General features: G+C 40.1%; 1 protein-coding gene across 1 annotated transcript in view; it reads left to right on the forward strand.

The window, feature by feature from the left end:
- LOC131960578 (monocarboxylate transporter 2-like) overlaps positions 1-20926 on the forward strand; it is a 50371-nt gene that overhangs the window by 14021 nt on the left and 15424 nt on the right. Inside the window, exon 2 of the mRNA XM_059325827.1 lies at positions 2526-2774. Coding sequence (XP_059181810.1) covers positions 2555-2774 — 220 coding nt within the window. The 5' untranslated portion in view covers positions 2526-2554. The remainder of the gene's footprint in view (positions 1-2525; positions 2775-20926) is intronic.

The following is a 20926-nucleotide window of genomic DNA, read 5'->3' on the forward strand; positions in this document are numbered from 1 at the left end:
CTTCAGCCCCTATAAAACACTAGAGAAATATTTATTTATATTTATAAAAACTTGCCAAATGAATCTGTTCGCACAGCAGTGAGTCATCTCACTAATGGCTTCCTGTTGACACTCTCAGTATGTGTGAGTCTCAACAACATTGCAACCTAATCTGGTGACATCATTTATTGATGTTGGTAGCTGATGTTCACGGGTCATTTACAGATACTCTGAAGGCCCAAGTCTCCATTTCTTTTTTAAGGCTTTGAAGTTGCAGAATAAATAGTCTACTTCCACCGACATAAACCGGTGTTGGATCCAATTTGTCAGCAACAGAAGGATTCAACTTGCCCCATGGCCTCAACAGATACTCCTGGGTGAATTCATTCAAATTCGAAATTGTATTCCACCTTTGCCATCTTTAGTCTCTACCTTCAACTTATATTGTACTTTTTTGAGCCGTGCTTTGTCACCATCTCTAAAGGCTGCCTTCTTGTCATTGAGGATTACCTTTAAATCACTAGTAATCCAAGGTTTGTTATTGTGGAAACAGCGTACAGTCCTAGTGGGTATGACTATGTCTCTACAGAAGTTGATGTAATAGGACGTTATATAGGGACGTTATAGCTAGCAGAGCTATGTCATCGTCTGAGTTAAATCTTTTAGTTGCCATTAAACTAGGATTAATTTGGGTTACTATCTATTTTGTCCATCTGTCCTTTATCTTCCATCACAATGATATTCACTATCCAGGTGTATTAGCTAAAGATTCTCCAACCACTTTTGCACTAGAAATCTCTCTTGAGGGACCCACAACCTAACAGGTGTTTTTCCCCCAAGGGGGTCATCCCTATGTTCCCCGGGACCTATGTTCACCGGGTCCTATGTTCCCCGTTATTCCCAAAAAGGGTCCTATGTTCCCCTGTAGCAATACATACCGGGGGACATTTGCGGGGTTAGGGTTAGGGTTAGCTCGAGACCTGCAGGTCTGCCACCCCTGACCTAATCTTTCCTCGTCTAGGCCTATTTGCATATGCTTACATAAGCCTATTTGCCATGGAATTTGGCAGTAATGGTGGAAAAAGTAACTGGCTGGGGAACATAGGAGGAAAAAGGGTCCTATGTTTCAGAGTCTCATACAAAGAGGGGAACATAGGACCCGGGGAACATAGACATGCTTCCAAAAAAACAATACAGGGGCTTCAGCTTTCCACATGCACAGGTCTGGTTGGCTGAAGGATGACTAAAAAACATACGTATAGGCCAGAAGAAAAACATTTTTTTCACAATAGGGGACCTTGAATACACTGTGACATTACTCCACCACAATTAAAAGTCCTGTATTCCATATTTAGTGAAGCAAAAGAACAAAAGTATCAAAAGGCATCAAAATGTATTTTTTCAAAATACTCGTTTTGCAGAATGGCCCCACTCAGATTGTTCTATATATTCCAAATATATTATTGGATTATCATTTTTGATGCTTTTATGTAAGCAGCTTTTTACTATTGTCCAGGTTGGGCTCATTTTAACTACTAAATATCATTTTATGTGTTTTGATTTATAAACATGCATAATCATTTTAAATTGATCATGTTTTTCATGTTACACCTTGACCTGAAAAGGAACTAAATACCAGCTTAATGTAGTGGAGTAAAAAGTACAATATGCATCTAAATTGTAGTGAAGTAGCAGTTTAAAGTTACATATATGTGGAAATACTCAGCGGGTTGGCATAAAAACAAACCGGTTCTTGCTCATACACCTGACTGGACAGAACTGGTGACGATCATTTGCAGCCATATTTGGTTAACCACATCTTGCTCTTTTGAAAACAAATGCAAGCATGAGAAAACATGTTGATTCTTCCACTGACATTCATTTATGTGAAACTAAACTGGCTATCATCTCAAACTAAATGGTAAACTAAACTAAAAGCTAAGGAAACAGCTGTAAGTTACACCTGGCTGATAGACAAGTGAAGTGAACAGCTGCCTGGTTTTACTATTACTTGTGTGTGTGTGTGTGTGTGTGTTTCCACATCACTTAGCGTGAGTAGAAGTAGTGACGTGTTGCTTTCTATGCGTAATTAGGGCGTGTTTGCTTTGTACAGGGTGGTGGGGGATTTCAAGGTGAGTGGGCGGGGCACGTCATGGTGCCTGCCCTCTTGAATGGATAATGAGTATTGTGTGTGTGTGTGTGTGTGTGTGTGTGTACATATCTCCAGGATACAGAGCGCTGCTATGTCCTTCTCGTGTCATATTACTGCTGGCAAGGAGGAAAGAAAAAGTTTTCACCTCCGTCATAATCTCACAGCCTTGTGTGTACTGTCAATATGAGCAGCAGCTGGTCAGTGTCAGTCAAGATCTGTGACATTTTTCTATTAAAAACTGCTCGGATTCTGGTAATTTTTTAAAAAGAGGAATCAATAATCAATCACACATTATTTAAGAAATAAATCCAAGGGAAAAGGAGGGGAAAAGCACAAGATGCAGAATGCTGGTGGTGAGGTTTAATTCCCTCTTTCTTCCTTTCTGTCGTTGCAGTGAATAGTCAGTGTTGAGGTGGGCCAGTGATGGCGCCCCCGGCCACAAGTCCCGCCGCCGTCGTGCCCCCACCAGACGGCGGTTGGGGGTGGGCTGTGGTTTTGGCATCGTTCATCTCCATTGGCTTTTCGTACGCCTTCCCCAAAGCCATCACAGTCTTCTTCAAAGACATCCAGATCATCTTTGATGCTTCCTACAGTCAGATCGCATGGATCTCCTCCATCATGCTCGCGGTCATGTACGCCGCAGGTGAGTCACTGGTTGCTATCACATTTTAATTCCCCATATTTTTTAGATAGGAACTTCTAAACTAGAATCATACTGCAGTTGTTTAAATGCACCAAATTGCTTGAGGAAACATATCTGTTAGCCGGTGATGCTGGAAGACCTGCTGGTAACTTCCATAGTGTGCCAATGTCTGTAAAACAGGTCCAGATTTAAATCAACAATATGCAGATTTCAAACATTGAGACATTTCAGCAGCTTATTTAAAACCTTTGTGGGTGTCTTCCTGTCTCGCTCCTGGTGATTATTCCACATATTTATCAGTTGTCTCAGAACAAACGGCAATTATTGTAGACTAATATTCATTAATATAGTGGATAGTCACCCAATGTGAACCTTGATCTTTTGTATCTCTCCTTTGCAGGACGGAGAAATACAAAAGATCCTTCACTCTCATTCTTCCAGAGATTCTACCAGACTAACTGAATTTCCCCTTGGGGATAAATTAAGTAATTTTGATTTGATTTGATTGAGATCTAGTGCTGGTGCTGGTGCTGGTTCGCAGTTGGTTCAACTTGTGAACCTTCTCAGAGCCACGTAATTACATCACTCCGTCCGTCTCTGCTGTCAGAGTCCACAAGCATAATAACGATGGCAGACTACATCGTCTCTTTACAAATGTTGCTCCTGGCTTTGAGAGCCAACATTGGCATCCAAACACAACTGATACAACACATTTCTGCTGCTCGTCTTGGACTCTATGGATGGCGATTACGTTCTTATCATCACTGAATGTACAATGTTGATGTTAGCCTTTGTTGTAAGCTAAGATCCCCCTAACTCTAGTCTGCATCGATCACATTGCAGTTAAACAAATAAGATAAAATGAATTATGTTTTCTCTGGTCTTGTAACGATAATCCCGCCCCCAGCCCCTGACGTAAGCAGTTCATAGTTTGTGACCAGCAAAGAGTTGGTGCCGTTCTGGAACCAGTTTTCCAAGCTGAGAGCTGGTTCGTTGACTGTCGAAAAATTGTTTGAGATTAGGCAAGACCCTTGAACTGTCGATAAGTACAGACAGGAGGTGGAGGGGCCCCGAAAGCTGCCTACTTTCTTTTACCGCCCATAATAACCAATTGGACGTGCTGCTGCATGGAGGTCTGTAGCCGGGTTGCAGTTTGCAGCAATATTTCAGCCTCTGGTCATCTGAGCTACAAGCAAATCTGAGAAGAAAACACACTAGTATTATATACAGTTTAAAGGAAAGCCTTTTATTGAATTGCCTGCTGCGTAGCATAAGAACATGAATCTTTTTCCCTTGAACAAAAAGTTCATGTAGCTTTTTCTGTCAACAACTTTTAACTGACTGTCTCTATCAGTCCCAGAATTCAACGTTTTTGGGGAACCACTGAGCTAGCTAGGCTAACTAGCTTCCACTCTTTAACAAATGGAACCTAGGGGGTCATCCCTATGTTCCCCGGGTCCCATTTTTCCCGCAATCTATCAATCTTTACGGTAGCATGGCCGACCTTAACTCAAGCAGCCCAAAACTCAAATTTGCACAGCAGCTACTTTCTGGTTACTTTGCAGTTCATTTTTTTGCTTTTTAAATCTAGGATTACTCATGTTTGTATATTCCCACCCCTAATCATAAAAGGGTCCTATGTTCCCCAGTCTCATACAAAGAGGGGAACACATATGTCCCCCGGGGCACATAGGACCCAGGGAACAGAGGATTTGGGAATCATAGGACCCAGGGAACATAGGACCGGGAAACATAGGACCCAGGGAACATAGGACCCGGGAAACATAGGACCCAGGGAACATAGGACCCGGGAAACCTAGGACCCTGGGAACATAGGACCCGGGGAACATAGGACCCGGGGAACATAGGGAAACATAGGACCCTGGGGAACATAGGGAAACATAGGACCGGGGCAACATAGGATTACTCATGTTTGTATATTCCCACCCCTAATCATAAAAGCGTCCTATGTTCCCCAGTCTCATACAAAGAGGGGAACACATATGTCCCCCGGGGCACATAGGACCCAGGGAACAGAGGATTTGGGAATCATAGGACCCAGGGAACATAGGACCGGGAAACATAGGACCCAGGGAACATAGGACCCGGGAAACATAGGACCCAGGGAACATAGGACCCGGGAAACATAGGACCCGGGAAACATAGGACCCAGGGAACATAGGACCCGGGGAACATAGGTCCTGGGGTACATAGGGAAACATAGGACCCTTGGGAACATAGGACCCGGGAAACATAGGACCCTGGGAACATAGGACCTGGGGAACATAGGGAAACATAGGACCCTTGGGAACATAGGACCCGATGAACATAGGACCCGGGGTACATAGGGAAACATAGGACCCGGGGAACATAGGAAAACATAGGACCCGGGGAACATAGGACCCGGGGTACATAGGGAAACATAGGACCTGGGTAACATAGGACCTGGGGAACATAGGGAAACATAGGACCCAGGGAACATAGGACCCGGGGTACATAGGGAAACATAGGACCCGGTAACATAGGACCTGGGGAACATAGGGAAACATAGGACCCAGGGAACATAGGACCCGGTGTACATAGGGAAACATCGGACCTGGGAACATAGGACCCGGGGAATATACACACGTTCCCGAACCTAGCACAGACTCCTGCTAGCAGTTATTTCAACACCTGCTGAGTCACCAGCAGGTCCTGTTCACTCAGGGTTTGTCCCACATTGTACACAGTAGGGTTTAGCATATTGGAGCACTCAAATTGGTGTATGTTATTTTATTAGTAACACAGTGTGTTCAGCACTGATAACAACATTGCTCCCCAAGCTGGTTAACTCCCTGGTGTGTCTGTTGCAATTTAATTGATTATATTAAAAGTTTTAGTGCCCTTACACAGATAATGCCACATTAAAGTGACCCAAAGAACACTTATGGAAAGGGCAGTCCTATTGGAGAAAAAAACAATTGAAATATGTCTCACTGGTAATTTCAATTTGGACTAAAAAGTAGCACACAAGTAAAAGCAAACATTAAGGATGCTTATTGATTTCTTAGCAAAGATTAACCCTCATTTCAGTTGTATTTGGTAAACATATTAACAAACAGGAAGAAAGTCGCAATCTTAACCTGCTTCCAGGGAAATCTCTTTAAGATTTCATTTTGTTACACAAGTCACTGCTGGGGATTATTGTTGTTGTGAGGAGGTGGAGCCTTCTTGGCTGAGCAGAAGAACAAAAAGTATAACATAAAAAGATGGAAGCACATTGGATTCATCTTGTTGTGATTTACTTACACACTTCACACTGTGTGTTTTTTCTGCCTCAAGACTCAAGAGCAGGAATTAACGGCACAGAGATAGTAGTAGGTTGTGTCATCAGATCGTGGCCTGGATTTGAAGCCACGGCATCACAGGATGCAGGCACAGCGTCACATGCTGAGCCTCCGGACAAGCAGGAAAACCACCACGCTAAAGCAACAAATCTGATTTAATTTGGGTGTCAGTTACAGATTTATAACATGTTGATTTTGGGAACCAGAATAAGGGAAAGTTTGAGATAAAAAGGAAATGGAATTTCAAGGGACTTTGCTAATTACATTTGTACAGCTGGTCTTGCATTCTTCTACAATAAGTAACCTTTTTAAGGCTCAGAATGTGTTTCTGCAGGTCATTTTCTCCACCATATTGCTCTGATCACCTGCTATATTTCCCACTTTGGCTTCAGCCCTGCAGCCTTCTGCTTGGCAGTGCCACGCCTGCCATCTGTCCACGCTGTAATCCTCCTGTCACTGCATCCACTGCTGTTGTCACCATCTGTACCGGTCAACAGCACGCCTGGAAAGCTCATTTCCTATGTTGTATAGTGCAGCGTCCACCAAGAGCAGGAAAATAATTTATACCTCATTCAGACTACCTTCTTGTAAATCAAAATCAAATCAATTTCATTTATATAGCCCAAAATCACAAATCACAGATTTGCCTCAAAGGGCTTCACAGACTGTACATGGTACGACATCCTCTGTCCTTAGACCCTCACATCGGCCAGGGAAAAACTCCTTAAAAAACCCTTTTAGCAGGGGAAAAAGAAGAAGAAACCTCAGGGAGAGCGACAGAGGAGGGATCCATCTCCCAGGACGGACAGACGTGCAATAGATGTCGTTGTACAGGGTAGGTCAACAGTTTTTTCCGAGTTTAACATTAGGAAGTTGTGGACCATCCAAGTTTTTATGTCTTTAAGGCATGCATTAAGTTTGGCTAGCTGATCAGTTTCACCTGGCTTGATTGATATATATAACTGAGTGTCATCAGCATATCAATGAAAGTTAATTGAATGTTTTCTAATTATATTACCTAGAGGGAGCATATAAAGGGTGAATAAAATTGGTCCAAGCACAGAACCCTGTGGAACACCGTGGTTAACATCAGTGCGCACGGAGGATTCATTGTTCACATGAACAAACTGGAAACGGTCTAATAAGTACGATTTAAACCAGCCCAGTGCCGTTCCTCTAATGCCAATTACATGTTCCAGTCTCTGTAATAGGATACGATGGTCAATTGTATCAAATGCAGCACTCAGATCTAGTAAGACAAGGACAGAGACAAGTCCATTGTCAGAAGAAATTAAAAGGTCATTTGTAATTTTTACCAATGGTGTTTCTGTGCTATGATGAGTTCTAAATCCTGACCGGAAGTCCTCATATAGACTATTGTGTTGAAGAAAATCACAAAGCTGATTTGCGACTGCTTTCTCCAGGATCTTAGAGAGGAAGGGGAGGTTAGATATTGGTCTATAGTTTGCTAAAACGCCAGGATCTAAATTAACCTTTTTGAGAAGAGGTTTAATTACAGCTACTTTAAATGATTGTGGCACATAGCCTGTTAATAATGACAAGTTGATTGCATCTAAGAAAGAAGTGCCCGTTAAAGGTAGAACCTCTTTAAGCAGCCTTGTTGGTATGGGGTCTAGGAGACAGGTTGAAGGTTTAGATGAGGAAATCATTGAGGTTAGTTGTTGGAAAGTGATGGGAGCGAAGCGATCTAAATATTTATCAGGGTTTGTACCCGTTTCTAAGGCTCCAGGGTTTAAGGATGCCTCAGTACCAGTTAATGGCAGGAGGTAGTGAATTTTATTTCTAATAATTTTCTCATTGAAAAAGCTCATAAAATCATTACTAGTGAGGGCAATAGGAATACATGGTTCAATAGAGCTGTGACTCTCTGTCAGCCTGGCTACAGTGCTGAAAAGAAATCTTGGGTTGTTCTTATTTTTCTCAATTAATGACGAATAATAGGCTGATCTGGCTTTACGGAGGATTTTCTTATATGTTTTAAGACTGTCCTGCCAGGTTAAAAGAAATTCATCCAGCTTAATTGAACGCCATTTCCTTTCGAGCTTTCGTGAAATTTGCTTCAGTTCACGGGTTTTAGAATTGTACTATGGAGTTAACTTTTTCTGTTTTATTATTTTCTTTTTTAGTGGGGCAATAAAATCTAGCATGTATAGCTTGTATCAACTGAGTTTGTATGATCTGAACTGTGCGTGTGAGATTGTGTTCAGTGAGCGGGGGTCGTGGACAACATGCATGTTAAATTGGGGGTCGCGACTCAAAAAGGTTGAGAACTACTGCTTTACAGACAAGGACCACTTGCATGAACAGATTTGTGTTTACGTAGCATGTTTAGTGATTTTCAGTAAGATATGTATCATTCAAAAGTTTTCTTCTATTTTTTAATGGAGTGAACATCCTCTGTTGCACCGGACACTGGTACATCGTCTGTAATGGATTATGTTCTCTCCTCGTCTCTGTGACTGCATCCCATTTTAGTCTAGGCACTCTGCTTCAGCAAGATGTTTTTGCAACATCCCCTGGGAAGGTATAAATAGCACGCCACTTTTAAGGACGTTTTTTGCGGCATGTTTACCCATTTTCAGCTTTTTTCGCATGACATTGAACACCCCGTTTTATGGCCTTTAAAACATAATGAATGGGTTGACATGACCGTCACCATCACATGACTGTGATTAATGTTGTAAAACAGGACTACTTGGTTAGGTTTACACAACAAAACTACTTGGTCAAGAGATAAGGTCCAAAGTACCAAGTAAAATATTACATATATAGTATACAATGCCCTACTCTAAGAACACCGAACAGGCCACATATTCCTTGTGAGACAGTTAGAGAGCGTTTAACATCTTCCTCACTACTTGGTTATGTTTAGGGAACACGACTAATGCTACCGATACATCAGAAAAGATTTGGAAAAGACTCCAGGAAAACTATCGGCTCACACCTGCTCACATCTAAAGACAAGTGTTTAGAGTTTTTAGTCTCACACTGAGATTTTAGACGGACTGTGAATCTTGCAGGGTCACTATTTACAAGACTACAACTAGATTCTTTTAGCAGTTTTTTCCTACCATGCAATTTTTTTCCCATGCTCTTAGTAAAAACTTAGAAATGGAGGAGAAGCAGCTTTTGGCTCCAGCTGCTCTAGTGTGTGCAGTGGTTTGTGTTGAAAAAAAAAAACAACTACAAAAAGAAGAGGAAAGAAAGAAAGAAGACGCCACAAAATGCCCCCTCACAAAGCTGAAAAAGGGTTTCTGTTTTTTTGACATGAAAAGTTGACTATTTTACAGTAAAAATAGATATAAAGAAAAATAAAGGAAAGGAACATTTAGAAATGAATTCATGATATACATTTATGTCCTATTTAATTATAATTTATTTAATTGAATAATTATTTTATCAGCTCTATCAACTTTCATTTAGTTAATCATACATTATTAATCATCCATTATTTATTACTTATTTATGTATACATTTATTTATACATTTTAACTGGCTCTCCTTACTGTTCTCTTTACTAAGAAACAGTGCCCCAAAAATCTAAATATATGACATCTCTATATTTTTATTTCGGACTGAGCTTACTAGCATTATTGTTATGTTCCTTTTTCCTGTGGAAGTGGTTTTACTGGCCGGTCTGGAACCGGGGACCTTTTCCTGCTCATCTATTGGTTGGTGATTGTGTTACGTCACTGAGACTTGAGATAATATCAAACATGTTTGATATGATCCAAACCCAAGACTAGGAAAAGACTGATATGAAACAAAGCAGATTACTACCTTAAACTTAACCATGGAGATGAGGGGAGCGCCGTGACAATATGACAAAATGACAGTAAAACTCCTAGATTTACTAAAGACTTTCAGATTGTAGTCTGGGACTGTGGAAATTGTTTGTTGTAAACCCAGCTTAACTTGTGTATTGAAAATGTAAAGGGAAACATTTCTCTGGATACTGTTCCAACAAAGTAATATTACTGTGATAAAATATTTAGTTTTTGGAGACAAAAAGTATATTGGCCGACCTTTGACCTCAACCATGGAGCACCACTTAAAGTGTGTGTCGGATCATGTCACGGTTTTACCGATCAGCAACTGCTGCTGTAGCTCTACAATGACTGTATGTCATTATCATGTGCTGACGCCGTCAATATGTGCCGTTACTAAGCGAACGGCTCTTGTTACTCATTCATTCATATTGATTGCTCTCATCAGCTATTCATTAAACATCTGCTCTCTTGTTCTGCCTCTTATGCTGATGAAGCAATCACTGTTTGAATGTTTAACACCTCCCTAATTCCCCACCGCTCTGTGTGTGTGTGTGTGTGTGTGTGTGTGTACGTACATATTGGTGTTTACACAGCTCAGTCATTACCGTGAAGCTTCCTGATAATGACTAACACCCTCAGACACCCAGAAGTATTAATCCAATCCAACTATCTGAAAGGACCTTTTACTTCTCACTCATGACCACTCATGACCTCTACATCCTGACTATTTAAAAAATATATAAAACTCAATCTTTTTTTAGCTTGACAGACAGTTTCATAAGCCAAGGAGGACAAATCCATGAAGGGGAATGTCCCCCTTTCATTTAAATCAGTGATTCCCAAGGGGGGGGGGGATAGATTAGTGCCAAAGATCCACGGGGGGTCGCAAAGCCCTCTTGATTTTAAGGAATGTAATAAATCTAATGGGTTAAATATATACATCTATACCTATTCATTTGAAAAAAGTCAATCTCCAAGTGTTGCACCCATGCAATGGTGACTCAAAGTCTTCTCTCTTGGCAACTTTATTTACTTAAAAGCTTGGTTCTTTTACTGGAGCATGTTGCGGACATAGATGTTGCGGACAACAGGTACGAAGATCTTCTACGATACACAAGACAGCGCACTCTAGTGTTTTCTTTAGACATTTTTTCAAAGACCATCTACTTAGGTGTAACAGTCCACTCTAACATTTTCTGCAAAGATCATCAATTAAAGGAACGGTGCCACAGCAAAACAAACGAAAAACTACAGCCACTTTATGTACATGCATTTTTTCAGGGTGCAATACAAGCTCACAACACATGGCAAGGCTTCATGCAAGTTTGAATGTCTGCTTTTTTCTGCTTTTTTTGCAAAAGTAATTTAGCATATAAGTGTAAATTTTACCTCTTAACCCTTAACCCATTAAGGCCTAAAGTGCCTGGAAAAAATGCCTGGAAAACCTATGGCCGATTTTCAAATGACCCCCTAAAACCTGAAGTTTTTCTGGAAATTCAACACCTACTAAATAATAGATTTTTCAGCCTCTGTAGCAGATAAAAATGAAATTCAAAAAGTAATTGAGAGCTTATACCCGTGGCTTTCATACGAAGTTGAGTTTATTTGTCCAAACCTTCAATACATTTTTTAAAAAAATCAACAAACTCAGCAAATGTTACATTTGTCTGAATAAAAAATCCTATGCATAATACTAATACATGCCCATTAGCAAGATGCAAACATGATATGACCACTGGAAGAACAAGACATAGTTCTCATTAGCCTACTCTAATAAAAAAATATATATATCATAATAATAATAATAATAAATAATAATAATACATTTTATATATTGCACTTTTCAGGGTACTCAACGACGCATAAAGTAATATAAGACATAAACAGTCATGATTTCTTATATCATCATCACAATCAATTAGCCTATTATTATTATTATTATTAATATTAATATATTATTAATAATATTATTATCTCCAGATGGCCACAAATCTGTCTGTTCTTTGGTGAAAATATGTCGTCTAAAAACATATTCCTCATCCATAAATGCCGGTCGATTGGTTTGAGGGTTCAAAGTCCGGATCAGTAATTAAATGATCGGCACTGTTTTCATCCGTCACTTACTGCTGAGCTCCTCCGCTATAGTCGTCTTCCTCCATGATTTATAAGTTCTGGAAAAGTCCGATGTTGCATTGCGACACTCCCGCATGTATTCTGATCATGTTCTGATGCATTTCATTGGCCAGGGGACCGAAAATAGGTGGAAAAAAATACAAATACTACAAAATGACATATCCGCTGTCCCGGCCTTAATGGTAAGGTGACGCAACAGCGCTCCCGGCTTTAATGGTAGAAATGCGATAATGCTTTCCCGGCGTCAATGGGTTAATAGGGCACTCATTGAAATACTTGCAAATTCCAAATTTCAACCCTATTGGAGGATATCACATACAGCCAGAATGTGTAAAAAAAAAATATATATATACGGACCCGGGGGAGTGGGATAATATTTTGAGAAAAAAGTTTACAAGATTGAAGTGGCAAATCTACAAGAAAAAAATTGCAGATTTATGAGATTTAAAGTGGTGAATCTGCCTTTTCCCTACTTTTTTTCTCGTAAATCTGCGACTTTTTTGCGCAGATTTGCTACTTTAAATCTCTTAAATCTGCAACTTTTTTTCTTGTAGATTTGCCACTTTAATCTAGTAAATTTGCAACTTTTTTCTAGAAAAATAACTATTTTTATTCTTACTTGGCCTTAATATGCCTTCATAGTCAAGTTCTCCTCGACTGTTTCTTGGAGATTTTTCTAAATTTTTCATTTTTACATTGGAGGTCAAGATCAATAAAGTTAATATTATTATATTATTATCAAACTGATTGGTCAAATGTCTTGGTGTCACCGTCTGTGACGAAGCCTGATCTTTGCTGATTAGATGGAAGAAAAATCGATGTGGTGCTACGACCTCACAGAGAGACATGGGGACCACATTTTGATATTCACTGAGTACGACCTTTGGGTCACCAAAGTTTACAGTGGTTAACATGTGGGTCCCTCAAGAAAAAGGTTGGGAATCACTGATTTAAATGATGACATAATGATCATGAAAAATTTAGGTTTTTACACAACAGTCAACTGAAAGTTTAAAACAAATGATATGCCAAAGTTTAAATCGTTTACACAAGGCACAATACAGTTTCTGCCAGTCAACAACAAGCTGATTAATTGTTTTCTGTCAGTTGGCTGAGTAATCAAGTTACACACTGAACAATCAATGTGTGCAATTTAGTAATTAGCAAATACCTGCATGGATCTTTTTACGAATTATTGATACTGCTCTCATGAAACATGAAAGTATGTGAAAGAAATCAACAGTTCCTGGTAAAGAGAGACACTTTTGAAGAATTTGTCCTGTCAGCAGCTTTATTAGATTGGCTAACATGGGAAAGTTCATACCTGCCAAACAGCAGCATGGTGGCATCATCACTAGAAGTATATTAGCCATGTTTTCCTTTAGAGGGGAAGAGTGGCTGCAGGGAAAGTCTCAGGCCACACCCTCTCTAATGTCCGCTCACTCTGCGTATCTCCATTACAAATTAGCCCCCAGAGGGATTTAGAGACTCCGGAGGTGACGTATGGTTTTTGATTGTCGTGTAATCGCTTAGCGACAGTTTCGACTGCGATCCGTGATCACATACGCGGCGGATTAAACACGGGGGATGCAAATTATTGATACTGCTCTCATGAAAGATGATAGTATGCGAAATAATTAAACAGTTCCTGGTAAAGTGAGCCCTGACTTTTGAACATTTTGTCCCATCAGAAGCTTTATTAGATCACCTTGCTAACATGCTAACATGCTAAAGGAAGATGATGAACATGGGAAAGTTAATACCTGCCAAACAGCAGCATGGTGGCATCATCACTGGAAGTATAATGGCATTTAGCTCAAAGCATACTTGTGCTTTTACTACAGTCTCATAGAGCTGCCAGCATGACATTTTTTTTATTGAAGTGAGCCCATGGAATACATAACAATTGTTGACAGTCAATAGCCCTGTTTCTGCAAACAGTGCCGTAACGAGCTCTGCTGTCATTTCGCCTTAGGATATTCATACTGACTCCGCGGCATTCATTTACATGCAATCTTTCATTGTGGAATGAAGCGGGGGTTGCCATGTAACAGAGCAGCAGCAGTTCATGTACAATAAGCAACAGCATCATTCAAAACCATGATGGTGGAAGAACTGCAGTTTGTGCTGTTTCTCACTGTAGAGATTCTACAGACTCAAGCAAAATTGTTCTGTATTTTGCTGAACATGATTTGATTACTGTCAGACTCAAGTGAGAGGCGTGTTTCTGATGATAGGCTCCACTTCCTTTCTTATGTGTGTTGGTCACACAAATAACGTACATAATGTATTTTCTATCTCTACCGGTTCACATTGATCCTGCCTCGAATTGAACACATCTGTTACTACCTCTGAAGGTGGTATAGAGCCGGGATCACTTGGTCCCCCCATTATGCCTCTGGGACGTTCAGTTTGAAGGCAAAACATGACAGCGGCATAAAGATCATGGCTTGAAACGCAGTCTGAAAGGGACTTCTTAACACCATACTCCTTTCCCGTAATTAACACCCTTCCCATTCCATCCCAAACCAACCCATTGACCTCGAGCATTGCATAGCCCTAAATTGGGAAAAATATTATAAAAAATGTGTATTAAAAAGAGAGTGACATAATGGTCTGAAGAGTAAAATGGATAGATGGATGGATAGATAGATAAATAATCAAACAAAGTAAACTACCAACAAAAACAATTGGTTGAATGGTTTGTGTACTTTGCAATATTTACTGTAAATGATTATAGTAGTAATGAAATAATTAGTCACAGCTCTACAATACTGTGACACACCTGCCTCTACAGGACAACAGGAAGTTATGCAAATTTCCACTGCATGGAATGTCTCAGCTCAATGGCTTTCAGTAGCAAGTACTTTTCTTTATTTCCACTGCAGAAAGTACCCAATCAATGTAGGAGGGATTCTTCTGTGAGTGTCATAAGCCGTGTTTTCCTTAGGGGGAAGAGTGGCCACTCACTCTGCGTGTCTCCATTACAAAAAGGCCCCCAGAGGGATTTATGAGACTCTGGAGGTGACGTATGGTTATTGATCGTCACGTAATCGCTTTGCGAAGGTTTTGACCATGATCACATACACGGCGGATTAAACATGGTAGACATAACTGTGGCCGCACTTGCTAACTGTGCACAACGTCAGCAGCTGATCATAAACAAAGCAGCATGGCTAATTACGCACAGTGTCTCCGTTGATCATAAACATAGTGATTGTGAATTAACGGCATCGGTAACTGTGCACAGAGTGTCCGGTGCTTGTTGTAAACAAAGAGATCGCTAAGTAAACACCTCCTGCAGCAGTGGTTAACATCCCTTCCGGCTCTGCAGCTGGGAGAGACTGCTGCAGGGGGACTGTGCCGCTTCAACTCGTTAAGAAGGAGTCTCCAAAAGTCTCAAATAACACCAGAAAAAGTCACTGGATTTGTCGCCAGTCGCTTTTTTGAAAAATAGTCGCTAAGGGGGTCTGAAAAGTCGCTAAATATAGCAACAAAGTCACTAAGATGGCAACACTGCTTCACCGGCTTTTACAAATGGCGTGTTGGTTGTTGTGACATAGAGTACTATGTCACATCCTGCTAAGTGTTCTTTCCAGTCAGCAACCAGGCTTTTTTCAGGGGAGAAAAATGGCCCTGCTCTTCTACAGGGATGGAAAAAGTCCCGTCAAAAAATCGCTCAGGACGGCTCATATTCAAATTAGGGGCCTTTCAGTGAGTGAGACCTGCTTCATTCCGGGTATTGGGCTGTAATGGAAACACCCTTATAGTGATTCAATGTGACATCATCAGCTTCTATGTGACACAAATCTAAGAACTGTCTATCCTCTCCTGCATCCTTTTTATTGGCAAACAAACATGTAATGCCCATACTTCATCAATTGACAAGGGCGTTGCTTTGTGAGCTGCCAAAAAAGTCCACATCTTTTGTTCATGGTAAATTAAAACACAATGAGTGGTTCCAAGCGATCAGAGCTGTGTCATACAAGTGGAAAAGTCTTCTCTCTATCCCCCCCCCCCACCCCCCCACCCCACCTCCTGCCCCAGATTTTGAACTGTTGCTTCAGCGTTTTAGTGAAATAACGTTATAACATGTTAGTGCAAAGACTCATCATGACTCGCCCTCATGTCAATACTTTTTGTTCCTGACTTACATAATGGAATGCAATATTACCTGCAAACCGGACCATGTTCTCACTAATAAGAGATGTTGGCAGTTTTTCAGAAAAGACATCTTCTTTAATGATATAAAGAAGTTCGGTAATAAGTTAATTACTTTAATACAATAGAGACTGAAGAGGGGAAAAGAAGAGCCCTCTGTTCTGCATTAGGTAAAAGCTTATCAGTTAAGTGGGAGCAGGTGTGCCTCAAAGCTCCACATGACAGCAGTAATTTAGTGTCAGTGTCTTGAGGAACAACAGGGCTGGGCATGTTTCAGCTCCACACTGCAATCCTGCATGTCATTACATCAGACAGCTGTGAAGCAGCCATCCGTCATTCTCTCAGCACAGCCAGCGTCGCTCTGTGATGACGTGGTTAAGCTGCCGGCCCTGTCCCACGCAGTGTTGGATCAGTGTCACTAATCCACACACACACACACACACGCAGAGAGAGAGAGAGAGAGAGAGAGGGAGAGAGAGAGACTTGACCTTGGGCGAGGCAGCATGGAAACAATGCACACAGTCACTGTCCTAAACGCACAAGTAGATGCCAGCATGCTAAATAAACACTACAATAATCGTGATCTGTTAAGTGACAAGAATTTAAAAAAAAGAAATGGAAAAGTTTGTTTCAGGAAAGCATTAAGGTGGTTCATTTTATATTTCTATATAAGAAAGAATGCTTGTCTATAGAGAATATAACTATTAGTTTGCTTTTATTCCCACCTTGATGAAGTCATTACGCTCACCTTCATAAAATCTCTTTTCTTTCCAAATATACTTTCTTGAATTAATGCAAATTTTAATCCATTCTTCTTTGAATTGCCGATTTTCACTGTATACCTTTCTTTTAATAGATAACTTGGAACACGGCATTTTCGTGCAATCTTTTTTTTCTTCGTGCAATTGAGGCTCCTACAGCTGGTAAAGTGTCTCCAAAAACAAAAGTGAAAGTTGTGGTTGCAGCACGACCCAGTAACAGGCTGTCTGTGTATGGTTGGCATGGAGACAATGTATGTCTGACAATGACAATGTATGAGACGATGTACACGTACTAACCCAACCAAAACCCATAGTGATGAAATAACAGTTCAGGGGCCACAAACAGGTGGTACCGCTGCTTTAGACCATTAACTTCCTGTAACCATGTTAACATCATGCAGTCAAATCAAATCAAATAGCCTTTATTGTCATTATATAGCCAACTATACAACGAGATTGAAAGTGCCACTGCATAAGGTGCATAGTTATGACAATCATAACACAAAACGAACATGAGTAAAACATTTAAAAATACCGAGCTAAAACAAGGACAGAAACAAGAACAAGGAGGTGATGTAATAAATAAGTATAAAAATAAATAAATGACTACTGAAATTGGGGACCCTGTCCACCAGTGGCGGTTCTAGACCAGTTTTACTGTGGGGGCCAAGCAGGGGCCAGTGTTTAATCAGAGGGGCACATTAAAAAACGCCAAAGATGATATTTAAGTATTCAAACCCTTTATTTTAGCTTATTCAAAAAATCTCATTTAAGTTTATTTGGAAGATACAAATACATTGATTGAGACAATGAGACTTACCAACAATAATAACTATTATAACTGTATGACAATGACATTTCTCATTTTTTCCTCACAATTACTTTTTTTTATTTTGAAAGTGCAGTACAGTGAGAATGATCTTTTTTATATATATTTACACAAGCTTTTATTGCACAATTAAACTATTATACAATGTACACATGCTGGGTTCCTTTTGTCTACAATGAGATATTGTTTGAACAAAAAATAGGTAAAAATTGTTCCGTCGTTCGTTATAAATTGATCATTTTATTATTAATTTGACACAGGGGCCACAGCAGGGGCCAAGGGCTTCTTCACAGGGGCAGTGGCCCCTGTAGGCCCCTGTGTAGAACCGCCACTGCTCTCCACATAGCCTCCATTGATCAAGAGAGAAGCTGTGTCAGTTTTATGCCTCCTGAAGTCCAGGACTACCTCCTTGGTTTTTTTGTTGAGGCTCAGGTTGTTCTTCGCACCCCACTCTGCTAGATGTTGCACCTCGTCCCTGTAGGCCGACTCATCACCTCCAGTTATGAGCCCCACTAGGGTGTCGCAGTGTGATGCTGCTTAATGTTACACAGCTCTAAACTTCACATCAAAGCCTCTAGTCAACCTGAAAAAAAAGAATAAAAATTAGGTTGTCTGGTTTAGCCTGCATTATGTCCCTAAATATCTGTTATGCGTCGACAGCCAGACACAGAAAACCATGTCTGTGTCCTCTTGCACTAGAAACAGCTTTTAAAAGTTGTTTGCTTCCATTTCTGTTGACTTTATCCTATTTGAAGTGTAATGGAGAGCAAGCATCCTCACATCAGGCGAGCTGTGCCAGCCTCTCTGCTGCAGCTCACATTAAAGGGTCGTGGAAAAAGCAGTTAGACACATTTCTATATGTGTCAGTCCCTTTTGGGATGTAGGTGGTTATATTTAGTTTGGGGTTTTGTCCACTGTGTAATGAAGTCCACGCCGCGTCTGGCCAGGAGATAAGCCTTTTCAAGGGAGGTAATGTGTAGGCTCAGGGGCTCCCTCATCTTGGCCGATTCGGGTCCCGCCGAGCCCCCGAGAATACTGATCACTGCTGTGGATGCAAATGAGGGGAACTTTCCTCAAGGTCGAAAAAAGATTCATGCAGAGCAAATTAAGTCAGATGACTCCTCGCCCGTTGTGACTTTTTAAATTGCACTGGGCCTGGCAGAAATATGATACATCTTCTGGCTGGTAATGAGAGTATTATTTCAAAAAAAAGAAGAAAAAAATACATCTTTCATTACTTTTCTCTCTCCCTATTCGATTTACACCTACTGTGCTTAAAATTCAGCAAAGGGATGGGAGGACGCTGTCAATTATAAGATGCAGATTCCTAAAAAGTGCTCTAAGCAGCCACATTATTCATAGGATGTAATGTACCAAGTTATATAAAACTGATCAAATGTTCTCATATACCTCAAGTAGGAAAAAGGTAAACAATAAAAAAGTCATAGTGTAAATTATAATATGCAATTTAGAGTCTATCTCTTGTCTCAAAGATTCAGTGAACCGAGCCGCTATTTAAAAATTCAAAACATGTTCAGCATCCCAGGAATAATAACAGCCTTTATCACCCCAGAAACATATTGGCTTTTCTTAAGTTATAGTTATGATTCAGCTTATTAGAAGACTGAACAACATTTCCTGTTACTAAGAATACAGATGCTGACTCATTAGTGGAAAGGAAACTTGCCTCATCATGTATTCTGTTGTTTTTTTTAATTATGTGGGGAGCACTGGATTTTTGCCATGCCTACCGGTCATGCTAACATAAATAATTTTTAGATTGTTCTATTTTACCTACAGAACATAACCTATCATTCATAGATAACCCACGGAATTGTAAGCCAGGAGACGCAGCTTTTAGTGACCATATTTACGCTTGTTGTTGAATTTTATTCATCCCTGAGAAATATCTTATGTCAGAGATTTAAAGAAAGGCATAAAAAACATACATGAAGGTTAAAAAAACTCAGATAAGTGTAAAAAGCCTAAAAAGCAATGACCTCTAGTAGCCATAGTAATTATGATGGGAGGAAATACAGACTACAGACTTTGACCCATGTCAACATTGTCATTGTCGTGTGCCGCGTAGCTCTTTCCGTGGAGGATATTGAAGATCTCTATTATGCATTATGATTATGCATTGCTCTGGTTTATCAAGATACACGGACAACGGTGACAGCTGTCCAAAGCCCCATAAGGCTGCCCAAGATGATTGATGCGATGGGCAGAGCTGTCGCCACTCAGACTGTGGTCACAAACCACACTTTGGATAAATTCAAGGAGAGACTGATGGGAGCACTGGATTTTTGCCATGCCTACCGGTCATGCTAACATAAATAATTTTTAGATTGTTCTATTTTACCTACAGAACATAACCTATCATTCATAGATAACCCACAAAATTGTAAGCCAGGAGACGCAGCTTTTAATGACCCATGTTTGCGTTTGTTGTTGGATTTTATTCATCCTGGAGAAAAATCTTTTGTCAGAGATTTAAATAAAGGCAAAAAAACATACATGAAGGGTAAAAAAAAACTTGGATAAGCTTAAAAAAACAAAAAAAATTATCTTGCTGCATGGAGAGACAATTTCACTTGACAGATTTCTTAAATCAAGATTGTTAAATCTAGAAATAAGCATGTTGAACGCTTAAAATAAGAAATTAACTCTTTAGGATTTAGTGTTTTTATCTTGTTTTTAGATACCCCTTATTAGCAGTGTGATTCAGGAATTTCGTGATCAAATATGCTTTAAACAAACCCTTCACTTCACTAAATTATCAAAACTGTATTTTCTGCAATTGTTTTTTTTTTTTTTTTTTAAAGTTCGATGTCCATTGCAATTCATATCACGCAGCTCAACAAAATGTGTGCAACTGTAAATGCTGAACCTGGAAGCTGCTGTGCAAAAATGAACACTTACTGTGCTGTTTGGGTCATAATATTCAATCTGACCTTTGTTTTCACTTCTAATTAAGTCATTAAGATAATATGGTTAAACTGGGGATTCGGTCACAACCTAATTAACCTCATTCAAGCCTTTTTCTGCCGGCTCTGTGTGATGAAGAGATCTCAGCAACACTGTTGAAGTTGCCTGAATATAAAACATTACAGCAAGTGACTCAAATAAGAAAGTGCTTTGTGCTTTTTTT

Source organism: Centropristis striata, chromosome 22 (genome assembly GCF_030273125.1).
Source record: "Centropristis striata isolate RG_2023a ecotype Rhode Island chromosome 22, C.striata_1.0, whole genome shotgun sequence".
Lineage (NCBI taxonomy): Eukaryota > Metazoa > Chordata > Actinopteri > Perciformes > Serranidae > Centropristis > Centropristis striata.